Source organism: Xenopus tropicalis, chromosome 9 (assembly GCF_000004195.4).
Source record: "Xenopus tropicalis strain Nigerian chromosome 9, UCB_Xtro_10.0, whole genome shotgun sequence".
Taxonomy (NCBI): domain Eukaryota; kingdom Metazoa; phylum Chordata; class Amphibia; order Anura; family Pipidae; genus Xenopus; species Xenopus tropicalis.
The window spans coordinates 4,435,693-4,448,318 of record NC_030685.2 but is presented as its reverse complement, the minus strand read 5'-3'; the positions used below and the strand labels follow the sequence as shown (position 1 = coordinate 4,448,318).

Here is a 12,626-nt window from a genome sequence, read left to right as displayed (position 1 = left end):
CGGGACCGTAGGTCCCCCTTTCTCACATACGTGCTCGGGGGAGGGGGGTGTGTATATGGGGACCATGGTGGGGGTCCCTTTGGGACCTTGTGGTGGCAGCCCTAGTGCGCCCTGCACCCCCTTTAGTCCGACCCTGTTTGCAGGTCAGGGATGGGTCCTGCTCTCTGCAGACCTGTGATATCAGCCAGTCCCTGCCCACAGTCACCACTCTGATAGGAGGCGGCTATATAATTACTCGTAAAAGTGCACCTGTTTAATGCATATCTTATTTCTGTGCTTTCTGACAACTACACCAGACTGGGTTGGCTGTAACTGACTCGTATCTCTCCAAGGGCAATGATGGTCTCTGGAGACCCGGCAGGTAGAAGAATGACATCTAGGCGGTGCCAGGTAGAAATCCCTGTAATCATAGTAATGGCAGAGCCTGAAACGGTCTAACCAACTCCAAGTTACAGGTAATTGATGGTGTTCTACTGCTACTGGGACGTGGGGATACACATCCTTTATACCTGTGGAAAGCAGACATTCCCAGTTGACCTGTGGAAAGCAGACATTCCCAGCTGACTCTTCTGATCAAGCTGCCATTGAAATTGAAGAAATCTCTAACTGGTAACCTCACCAGGAGACACCTCTAATACATGCAAGTTACGGGGCTCTACTAAGTGCAGTCTGATTGCATTGGAATAAAATACATAGAACATTTCTTGAGTAGTCGCCAATCTTACCCATGATCTGTAGGTGTAGTAAACAGGGTGCACCCATTTGCCTGGGGATTAAAGGGGTCATATGGTGTAAAGCAGGGGTGGCCGGACCTTTCTCATCGGCGATCGACCGATGACCAAGGAAAGTGTAAGTGCGGCGTGAATGTGTACATAGGCATTCACGTAGCCCTTCCACTTCCCCAGCTTCATCGCGGTCCACCAGAAATCCACTCGGGATTGACAGGTGGGCCGTGATCGACGTATTGGCCACCACTGGTGTAAAGCCAATTGGAATTGTACATAGATGCTGCATAGCAGTGACATCACACTTACTCGCCCGGGGGCTCATTTACAGTTGGCTCCCGCTGCAAAGGGTAGGAAGCCCTGACCCCTATCTGCTTGGTTCATGTAGGGCTGATTGAGTCCAGCTGCCAGGCAAGTGCTTCAATGGTTTCCCAATCATAATTATGTTTAATCCACACCATGCATAGCATCATCAATGTCCATCCCAACCATATGGTGCGAACACAGGGATCCCCAACCTATTTACCTGTTAGTCACATTCAAATGTAATAAGAGTTGGGGAGTAACAAGCATTAAAAAGCTTCATGGGGGTGCCAAATAAGAGCTGTGAGTGGCTATTTAGTAGCCCCTATGTGACTGTCAGCCAACAGGAGGCTCTGATTGGCAGTACCCCTGGTTTTATGCAACAGAAACTTGCCTTCGAGCCAGGAATTAAAAATAAGCATCTGGTTTGAGGCCACTGAAGCAAAATCCAAGGGGTTGGGGAGCAACATGTTATTCACGAGCCACTGGTTGGGGATCACTGTGCTAAAACTGCCTTATTAATGCCTAATGCCTCCTTAATGGCTTAGTTCATGATCGATAAACCTGGCAACCAACTCTAAAAAAACAAAAACATATACATGGACATTAGGAAAGTCTAAAATAACTTATTCCAACCAAGATAATAAGATTGCCTTTACAATTCATCCTGTGAAGAACTCAAATCATTGCACAATCTTAGGTCGTCAGCTTGGAAAAATACAAAAATATCAGCCAATCCTTTTGATTCCTTCTCTCGAGATGTTGGTGACCAAGGAGTGCGGGTATATAGATATATTTATATACAGTATAACGTACATAGAAATAATACCATCATTCAGACCTGTCCCTAACTGGCAAACATCATGTATAACGAGTTTCATTTTCATCATATACATCATTGTATTTTTTCTTTGAGCCATGAACATCCAAATGCTCTGATTGGTTGGTTCTTACTCTGCCCATTTCCGTGTAGGTGACAATGAGCAATCCCTCTCCAGTGAATGCCTCCTATATATGCAGTTTGTAGAAGTATTAGTGTCAGTGGGGCTTTAATGTCAGAAGACGACTCCATCGGGGTGTTGATTTTCGAACCTGCCCAACTGATATCTGCCTTGACATTAGTCGAACGGGTCTTCTTCAGGGCCCAATACACAGGCCAATTAGCTGGCACCTTGGTTTGGCCAAATTCAAGTCTTTCCTGTTAGGACAGGTTAATCCCTAAATCTTTTCTTTCTCCTATAGAGGACTGAGGACGTCCCTCGAGGGAGCCTAATTTTAATTAGAATGGTGCAATGTGGCTCTATAATTACTTGTGCTTTTTTGCCCCTTGGATATTCCTAGCAAGCTAGTCTGCACTGCAAGGCTACTTACTAGCAAGTTTTATCAGACATTAAGGGTGAATGGAGAGTTTTCATGATTTTCTTTTCTTTCTAAAGGCCATACATGGGCCAATATAAGCTGCTGGCCCATCTCTAGACCAAGACAGCAGATTATTGCCATGTATGGGGCCTCCCAAGCTATCAGGCTGATGCGGCCCTTGTCTAATGGATATGCATAAGCCGATATTAGGATCCTACAATAGGCCCAGTGGCCAAACGACTGTATCAGTCCAAATTAACCCCCATACAATGGTGCCAAAACCAGGCAAAGCTCCAACTGGTTGGCAACTTATGAGCAAATCTCTCGTTGTACTGCCAGCTTTAGCTTCATGTCTGCAGATGCAGCTTCCTGCCTTTCAATTGGTTCTTAGCACTTTTGCGCAGGTTCTTCTGTCTGCACAGACACTGAGCAAGACTACTGTATACCAGCCGTATAGCAAATCTTTTCTTACAGATGAATCTTCCTGTGTACATTCAGGTGTGTGCGCTGTTTAAAACATTTCCCACATTCATCACAGGAAAAGGGTCTCTCTCCCGTGTGAGTTCTACGATGTACATTAAGGTAGGAGAACTGCGAAAAACATTTCCCACATTCGGGGCAGGGAAACGGCCTCTCCCCTGTGTGAAGCCTACGATGGATGTTCATGTCTGAGCGTTGGGTAAAACTTTTCCCACATTCGGGGCAAGTAAAGGGTTTCTCCCCTGTGTGAGTTTTCAAGTGCACAATGAGGTGCGAGCGACGTGTAAAAGATTTGCCGCATTCAGAACAGGGAAATGGATTCTCCCCTAGGTGCAGCCTCTGATGGACTTTAAAATCAGCTCGATACTTGAAACCTTTCCCACAGTCGGAGCAGGTAAACGTTTTCCCGTCTGTGTGAGTACTGCAATGTGCGGTAAAGTTTGAGCGCTTTGCAAAGGATTTCCCACATTCGGAGCAAGAAAAGGGCTTCTCCCCTGTGTGAACTATCTGATGCCCTTTAAGGTGCGACCGGCGTTTGAAACATTTGCCGCATTTATCACAAGAAAACGGTTTCAGATCCGTGTGAGTCTTTACGTGCGCAGCAAGGTTTGCGCGGTGTGTGAAACATTTCCCACAGTCAGAACAACAAAATGGCTTCTCTCCTGAGTGAACTCCCTTGTGGACATTAAGATCTGAGCAACGGGCAAAACATTTCCCACATACAGGACAAGGAAATGGTTTCTCCCCTGTGTGGGTTCTTTCATGCCTAACGAGGTCCCTCCTATTGGTAAAAGCAAAATGACACTCATCGCTAGTACTTTTTAAATTTTTTACGGGAGATTCATGTGATCCATTACTGTTAATGTTTTTATCACATTCATAAGTCTTTGTTTCGGCCGAGCTGTTACTCAGGCTGCACCCCATAATAGGAGTAGGGGTGTCTGTTCCCTGTATCTGTTCTGTAAGGGGATTAATGCTGCAATCTGATTGGTTTCCCTCTTTCCATAAAGCCGGTGCACTGCCTCGCATTCCAGAAGATATAGAATTATCTGCCGAGCTGTTACCCAAGCTGCTTCCCATGACAGGGGTAGGTGTGTCTGTTCCCCATGTCTGTTTCATAAATGAATTCAAACTGCAACCTGATTGGTTTCCTCCATCATGCAAAGCTGTTGCACCTTTAACACTATCGGCTGCTGTTTGCTGTTGGCCCTGTGGGATATTCCCAGAGTGAGTTCTACGATGTACATTCAGGTTAAAGCGCCGGGTAAAAGATTTGCCACATTCCGAGCACGAAAAGGGTTTCACCCCTGTGTGAGTTCTCAGGTGCCTGATAAAATCATAGCTTTTAGTGAAAGGTTTATGGCAGGTAGGGCAGTTATAGGTCCCCTGGGTGGGATGTTTGGCAAGGTGGGCCGCATGTAGGGCGTTTGTATGTATGTTTTTATCAAACCTATTGTGATTAACGTCTGAGCTTTTATTGAAAGTGTGTGCCATGATAGGAGTAGGTGTGTCTGTTCCTTGTCTCTGTTCTGTAAGGGGAATAATGCTGCAATCTGATTGGTTTCCCTCTTCCCATGAAGCCGCCTCCTCTTTAATCCCATTGGCCAGTGGGGGCTGTTCCGCTGGAGAAATTTCAGGGTTTGTGAGATTTCTGTCGGCACAAAAATCTGCCCCTTCAGCCCCAATCTTGCTTGGCTCATTATTATAACATAATGTTCCTCCCAGATCAGCTGGAATCTCTCTCTTATCTTCATATTCACCGTCTGGCAGAGATACAAGCATGAGAAATCATTGTGCTGTATTCTTTTGATTGGTTAGCAGTTTATCAACTGACACATAACATAAAATGCTAAAAGCAATTATTGATTTCATTAAAGGGGCACCAACAGTTCGAGCAAAATAACAGTGGCTTGTATACTGCACGTGCTTTCATGGCTGAAGGCAATGGCCAGACCTACTCTTTAGTTTGGCACAGATGTCCCAGCAGGCTGAGTGAGGTTTACCCTGGGCTGGAGCACTTTTCAACATGGACCAGCCCAGGATCTAAGGTTATCTATTATAGTAACTATATACACAAATAAGCAACAATGAGTGATTACAATCCTTTGCTTGTCCTTAAATACAATTTACTGTTTATCTTAAAGCCAGAACCTTTACACAGTGCACACTTACAGACTCTTCTATTCATTAGTAGGATAATATCGTTTCTAAACATGAGGTCCTGATATTTGGTGCCCTGCACCCATTACTCACCCAGTGGGCGGAGCTGCTGGGGCTCCTCCTCTTCCTCCTTTATCCCTTCCCTGTAAAGGGCCTTGTTTCCTTTTATATACTCCCACTCCTCCAAGGAAAAATAGATGGAAACATCCTCACACCTTATGGCAACCTGGCACACACAATGTTACAGTCATCCCCCAGCCAGAGAAAGGGATTATCATACACTGTTACTAAACAATAAGGGGGGATTGGGGGGCCGCACCCACCTCTCCAGTCAGCAGCTGGATGATGTTGGAGATGAGTTCCAGGATCTTCTTGTCATTTTCCTTCTGTATGACGGAGCCAGGGGCATGCAGGGCCCCCAAACCCACAGTTGGGCTCTTCTTCTTAGGGATGACGTAGCCCTATGTATTGAGAGGGAGAGAGAATGATGAGTGTGTAACGCAGCAGAGAGACCCCCTTTGTACAGACAGACAGTCTCTTCTCACTGTGCCACTCACAGTGCCCCCCTCACCTCTCCAGTCAGCAGATAGATAATCTCCAGTGTGAGATTCAGGATTCTCTCCTTCCGCTCCTCATTTTTATCCTTCTTCCCCATCACTGGGTCACTCGCTTCCTCCCACATTCCCATTGGCTCCTTGTGGGAGGGAGGGGCCTGGAAGTGGAATTAAGCACTTACACATTTCTATAGGGGATTATTCCCAGCAATATCCCCCAAAACAATTACAGGGGCCCAGATCTATAGACTCTCATAAAATCTCCCTACCCTCTGTGTCCCGGCAGCGGGGGTCTGTTCCTGGATTCCCACATTGATGTGCAGAGTGGGATGTTCTGCCAGTGTCACCCTGGGGCAACACTATTCCTTCCTGCTTATGTAATAAAAGGAACTAAAGGTCCCCATACACGGGCCGACTATAGCTGCCGATATAGGTCCCATGGACCGATTTGGCAGCTAATCGGCCCGTGTATGGGCAGAACAGAGCGGCCTGGCCGACCGATATCTGGCCTGAAATTGGCCAGATCTTGATCGGCCAAGTTAGAAAATCCGGTCGGATCGGGGACCGCATCGGCTCGTTGATGCGGTCCCCGAACCGACTGCCCCATGGCTGCAAATGTAATCTGATCGTTTGGCCTCAGGGCCAAACGATCGGATTATTTTTTTTTCAAGCCACTTGCTACCCGATATCGCCTACCCGTAGGTGGGGATATCGGGTGAAGATCCGCTCGCTTGGCGACATCGCCAAGCGAGCAGATCTTATAGTGTATGGGGGCCTTAAGTTTGCCCAGGAGCAGTAACCTATGGCAACCAATTAGATGTTTGCTTCCAAACAGGTGACCAGTAAATTCTACCTGCTGATTGGTTGCTTAGTGTTATTACTCCGGGGCAAATTTAGTGCTTTTTATTATATAACCCTCCCCCCCCTTGTGCATGAACAGCAACATGTTTGGAGAAACCCTATGGAAAGACAGACTTCCCCCACTATTAACTCCTTATGGCAAGCCTTGTGTTTGTGCCAGTGACATATTAACGCATAGACTACAAATCCAACATCTACTTGAGTCTGTCATACATTTCTCATCAGTCTCAGGCAGCCTCCATGGAAGCTCCGCCCCCCGCTCTGTGAGGAAGCGTCAGGGGGAGGGGCTTATACCAGTAAAAGTGAGGGCTGATACCTACGAGCCGTGTGGTACTCGGCACATTCCCAAATTCCCGCCCGGGGGGGTAAAGAGCGTAAGGGTTGGAAATCCCACAACACGAAACCCCTCACTAACCTTATGTCTTATTCCTGCCGGGAACTCGCAGCCATCAGCCGCGGCATCATGTGACAGGCAACCTCAGGGAACCGGAAATGCCCCCAAATCCTGGCAGGAAGTGCTGAAGCCGGGACAAGTGACCGGAAGTGCGGTCTGGCCACACAGCAAAAGCCCTCACAAGACGTTATTTGCCCTGTTCTTGGCAATATTTTGTTATAAACGAATGTAATACCCAGTATATCGTCCATAAACATGTCATGTAATTCTGTTGGATGGTGGAATCATTTCTCTCAGGATCATGGAAAAATACACACAAACACTAGTAAAGTCTATAAATATAATTTATTCCAACCCAAATAACGTTATTATACCTGAAGATGAATGCAGTAAAGAATGTAGATCCTCACAGGAACCTAAATAGTCCCTACAATTAATATGAAAATATAAATAATGCCATTACCCACTCACACATGATCTCAAGTGGCACAGTTCCATTTAACCACATACATTTGAATGGGTTGTTTACCCGTGAGTTTACATCATACTAAAAATTGAGAGTAATCACAGACAATTCACAATCAGTCTTCATTTTTTATTTGTGGTTGTTTAGTTATTTCACTTTTTGTTCAGCGGCTCTTTAGTTTGGCGTTTAAGCAGTTATCTGGTTGCTAGAGTCCAAATTACCTTAGCAACCAGGAAGTGATTTGAATGAAATATGAATAGGAGAGGATCCGAATTGAAAAATAAGCTGTAAAATATAACAATTTCCCATTGCTCTGCTGATCGGCTGCTGGGGGTGAGGAGGGGGGATATTACTCCAACTTGCAGCGCAGCAGTAAAGTGTGCCTGAGTCTGAGCTTTCAGAAGGAGCCAGCGCTACACATTAGAACTGCTTTCAGCTAACCTATTGTTTCTCCTACTCCCATGTAACTGGAGGAGTCCCAAGCCGGACTTGGATTTCTTACTATTGAGTGCTATTCTGATACCTACTGGGAGCTGCTATCTTGCTCCCTTCCCATTGTTCTGCTGATCGGCTGCTGGGGGGAGGGGGGGGATATCACTCCAACTTGCAGCGCAGCAGTAAAGTGTGCCTGAGTCTGAGCTTTCAGCCAGCTCTACACATTAGAACTGCTTTCAGCTAACCTATTGTTTCTCCTACTCCCATGTAACTGGAGGAGTCCCAAGCCGGACTTGGATTTCTTACTATTGAGTGCTATTCTGATACCTACTGGGAGCTGCTATCTTGCTCCCTTCCCATTGTTCTGCTGATCGGCTGCTGGGGGTGAGGGGGGGGTGGATATCACTCCAACTTGCAGCGCAGCAGTAAAGTGTGAGTGAAGTTTATCAGAGCACAGGTCACATGGCTGTGGCACCCTGGGAAATGAAGAATATGGCTAGCCCCATGGGAAAAACAGATTACAATGCAGGATTCTGCAGGAGAACTCAATTAACTGATGGGTTTGTAACAAACATGTTTTCACATGACAGTGTTCCTTTAATCACTGGTGGTAAAACATTTGGATTGCTCTCTCCTGCATTTTCCATTGCTTAAGCAATTCAAATGTATTACCACCGTAGATTTCTTGTTGGGGTGGTTCACCTGAAAATTAACTTTTAGTATGGTATAGAATGGCTCATTCTAAGCAGCTTTTCAATTGGTCTTTGTTGTTTATTTTTTATAGTTTTTGAATTATTTGTCTTCTTCTTCTACAGTTTTATAGATACTGTTGCTTTTTATTTTTTTTTTCTATTCTGGTCCTCTCCTATTCATAAACCAGTCCCCCATTTAAACCACTCCCTGGCTGCTAAGGTAATTTGAACCCTAGCAACCAGATAGCAAATCCCAGCCCTGCAGACAGGGTTCAGTTCCCTATCAGGTCAGCCTAGCTGCTGATTGGCACCTATCCTACAGTGCCACCGGCCCCCCTGCACAGCCTGGGAAAGGAGGCAGCAAGAAGTGGAACAGATGGGCGGGGCTAGTGGGGTTACAGGATATGCCCCCTTTAAGACAGGTGAGATTTTACAGCCTCACTGAAACTGAATGAAACATTGCAATTTTCATTTGTGATCAGTTTTTCTACCGAGATTATAGTTAACCCATTCATACCACTCTATTTTTTTGGCTATTCGGCTATTTTTTCCCCTACCTTTTCTTCTCACAAAGCAACTGTCAGTTTGGGGCAGTTACTCTGCCCAATCAAATCCTAGCATAGTTGCCACTTCTTTTTTACATCACAGATGAATTTTGCAGTGCACGTTTAGGTGTGTGCGCTGTATAAAACTCTTCCCGCAGTCATTACAGGAGAAGGGTCTCTCTCCCGTGTGAATTCTGCGATGTATATTGAGGTACGAACACTGGGAGAACCGTTTCCCACATTCAGAACAAGCAAAAGGTCTCTCTCCAGTGTGAGTCCTTCGATGGATGTTCATGTCTGAGCGCTGTGTGAAGCATTTGCCACAGTCGGGGCAGGCAAAGGGTTTCTCCCCTGTGTGAATTTTACTGTGCACGTTGAGGTGCGAGCGACGAGTAAAAGATTTGCCGCATTCAGAGCATAAAAATGGTTTCTCCCCCAAGTGAAGCCTCTGATGGACTTTAAAGTCGGCTCGATATTTAAAACTCTTTCCACAGTCGGAGCAGCTGAATGGTTTCCCCTCTGTGTGAGTACTGCGATGTGCGGTGAAGTTGGAGCGGTTTGTAAACTTCTTCCCACATTCAGAGCAAGAAAACGGTTTCTCCCCCGTGTGAGTTCGCTGGTGTCCAATAAGGTGCGAACGCCGTTTAAAACTTTTCCCGCACTCGTCACAGGAAAACGGTTTCAGATCCGTGTGCGTTTTTACATGCGCGGCGAGGTTTGCGCGGTGTGTGAAGCACCTCCCACACTCAGAACAAATAAATGGTTTCTCCCCTGTGTGAACTCTCTTGTGGACATTGAGATCTGTGCGACGGGCAAAACATTTCCCACATACAGGACAAGGAAATGGTTTCTCCCCTGTGTGAGTTCTTTCATGCCTAACGAGGTCCCTCCTATTGGCAAAAGCAAAATGACACTCGTTGCTAGTACACTTGAACTTTTTCAGCTGAGATTTATGTGTTGCTTTATCATTGCTGTATTTACTGCTCTTTTCTCCAGACAAGTAGTTTAGGCTGCATTCCATGATATTAGTGTTTGTATCTGTTCCTTCTGTCCATTTGGGCAAAGAACTATTGCTGTTTTCTGCATCATTTCCTCTTTCCCATGAGGCAGCCTCGTCTTTATTAGAATTTGATATAGAATTATCTGACAAAGAGCTAAAATGTTGCTTACATCTCATTATATAATTACATTCACATGAAGGCGGTTCCTCTTTAATACCATTCGATACATAATTCTCTTTCGAGCTGTTATTCAGGCTGCACCCCATGATAGGAGTAGGTGTGTCTGTTCCCTGTATCTGTTCTGCAAGGGGATTAATGCTGCAATCTGATTGGTTTCCCCCTTCCCATGAAGCCGCCTCCTCTTTAATCCCATTGGCTAGTGGGGGCTGTTCCACTGGAGAAATTTCAGGGTTTGAGGGTTTTCTGTCGGCACAAAAATCTGCTCCTTCAGCCCCAATCTTGCTTGGCTCATTATTATAACATAATGTTCCTCCCAGATCAGCTGGAATCTCTCTCTTATCTTCATATTCACCGTCTGGCAGAGATATAAGCAGGAAAAATCACACACAAACTAATTTTTTATAGGAAAATATAATATTGTGATTATACCACAGTGCCAGGGATCTCCCCAGAAAAAGCAATACATATTTATGTGCCTTCCTTGCCTCATCTGCACCCCACTCTGTCCCCAGCCACACCCGCTCCACTGCATACATGCAGTGAAAAAATAAAGATGGCAATGCGTTCCAGAGTGGAACACGCAGCCATCGTTATTTTTTCACAGTAAATAAGTAAGTAAGCAGCGCAGGAGCAGAAACAGCAGTGGGCCCTTGAGTTGGGTACCTGGTGGGCCCCGGGTCCCCCAGTCCGACTCTGGCGTGCAGTGCTACTGACTGACTGTAAGAAGTGGTCTGTTATAGCAAGTGAGGTGGGGAACAGACTGGGGTGGCTGAGGAATAACAGCAGCCAAAATGACCTTAGAACACTAAGGGGGAATTCACAAAGGTGGAGATTACTATTTTGCTTTTGAATTTTTTTCCTCTGTATCCATTCACACCTCTCTCAGGTGCAGTATGGGGTGGGGTTAAAGTAGGTGATAAAAGCTTACTTTTAGGGGACAAGCCCTACTTTTTGTTTCACCCTAGAATAACAATAGATCTAACAAAGCCCCATTAGCATTAAGTGTATTTTATAGAATTTTATATAAAAATGTAGATTATTGTCAACATGAATCAGATTACAAAAACATATTTCTACCTCACATTTGCTATTTGGTAGCATTGCTTAGTAAATGAGGAAATGAGTGTTGAGTGAATATATTAGTAAATATTTTGTCTGAATTGTTAGTTTCCCATAGGCCTGTCATCTATATGGGACATCTTTAATCTGTTACAAAAACCTCATGACAATTCTCACATACATTAGATAATATATTGTCAAAAAATGCCCTAAAACCATTACTCACCCAGTGGGCGGACCTGCTGGAGCTCCTCCTCCTCCTTTATCCCTTCCCTGTAAAGGGCCTTGTTTCCCTTTATATACTCCCACTCCTCCAAGGAAAAATAGATGGAAACATCCTCACACCTTATGGCAACCTGGCACACACAATGTTACAGTCATCCCCCAGCCAGAGAAAGGGATTATCATACACTGTTACTAAACAATAAGGGGGGATTGGGGGGCCGCACCCACCTCTCCAGTCAGCAGCTGGATGATGTTGGAGATGAGTTCCAGGATCTTCTTGTCATTTTCCTTCTGTATGACGGAGCCAGGGGCATGCAGGGCCCCCAAACCCACAGTTGGGCTCTTCTTCTTAGGGATGACGTAGCCCTATGTATTGAGAGGGAGAGAGAATGATGAGTGTGTAACGCAGCAGAGAGACCCCCTTTGTACAGACAGACAGTCTCTTCTCACTGTGCCACTCACAGTGCCCCCCTCACCTCTCCAGTCAGCAGATAGATAATCTCCAGTGTGAGATTCAGGATTCTCTCCTTCCGCTCCTCATTTTTATCCTTCTTCCCCATCACTGGGTCACTCGCTTCCTCCCACATTCCCATTGGCTCCTTGTGGGAGGGAGGGGCCTGGAAGTGGAATTAAGCACTTACACATTTCTATAGGGGATTATTCCCAGCAATATCCCGCAATATAAGCATTTTTTGAGTTTAAAGCAACGTTAGATCAGTGACACTGCCATTAATATTACACCCTATTTAGCCATGTGTTGTTCCCACCACAACCTTCTGTAATGTTCTATATTAGCACAGTTGATTAGAACCAGTACCTGATAAGCTGATAATTCCATTCATATCAGTGAAGATTCCCCAGGTATAGGGAAAGCCATATTCCCATTAGGATATCACACACTGCCCCAGAGTAACTAATGCAACAACTAGTTTAATTCTCATTGTCTCATTATTTCCAGTTATTTCTGGTGCAATTCCATAGAATATTCCCTGAAAATGTTTGAATTCACCATGAACTATTAACTACTTTCACCAGTGATCTTAGTCGTTTATGCCAAGACTTATCGTATTTATTCTCTTCTTAGCCAGGTTCCCAGTAACCGCCCCCTATTAGAACTATGAATGGTAGGTCCTGCAGGGCTCTAGAAACAGGAGAGCGATACCATGATGACCAGTATAGGGGGGTAG

At 45.4% G+C, this 12,626-nt stretch overlaps 2 protein-coding genes across 2 annotated transcripts; both read right to left on the bottom strand.

Moving 5' to 3' along the window:
* Nucleotides 1–120: 120 nt before the first annotated feature.
* Nucleotides 121–5,643, bottom strand: LOC101731242 (oocyte zinc finger protein XlCOF7.1-like; the record flags this gene model as incomplete). Its single annotated transcript, XM_018097401.2, has 4 exons — nt 121–4,630; nt 5,121–5,253; nt 5,351–5,488; nt 5,599–5,643. Coding segments are annotated over 4 exons (2,091 nt in total), but the record flags the coding sequence as incomplete, so codon positions are not given.
* A 2,960-nt stretch (nt 5,644–8,603) lies between these two features.
* LOC101730877 (oocyte zinc finger protein XlCOF8.4) lies at nt 8,604–11,960 on the bottom strand (the record flags this gene model as incomplete). Its single annotated transcript, XM_004920157.4, has 4 exons — nt 8,604–10,510; nt 11,441–11,570; nt 11,668–11,805; nt 11,916–11,960. Coding segments are annotated over 4 exons (1,752 nt in total), but the record flags the coding sequence as incomplete, so codon positions are not given.
* Nucleotides 11,961–12,626: the final 666 nt, after the last annotated feature.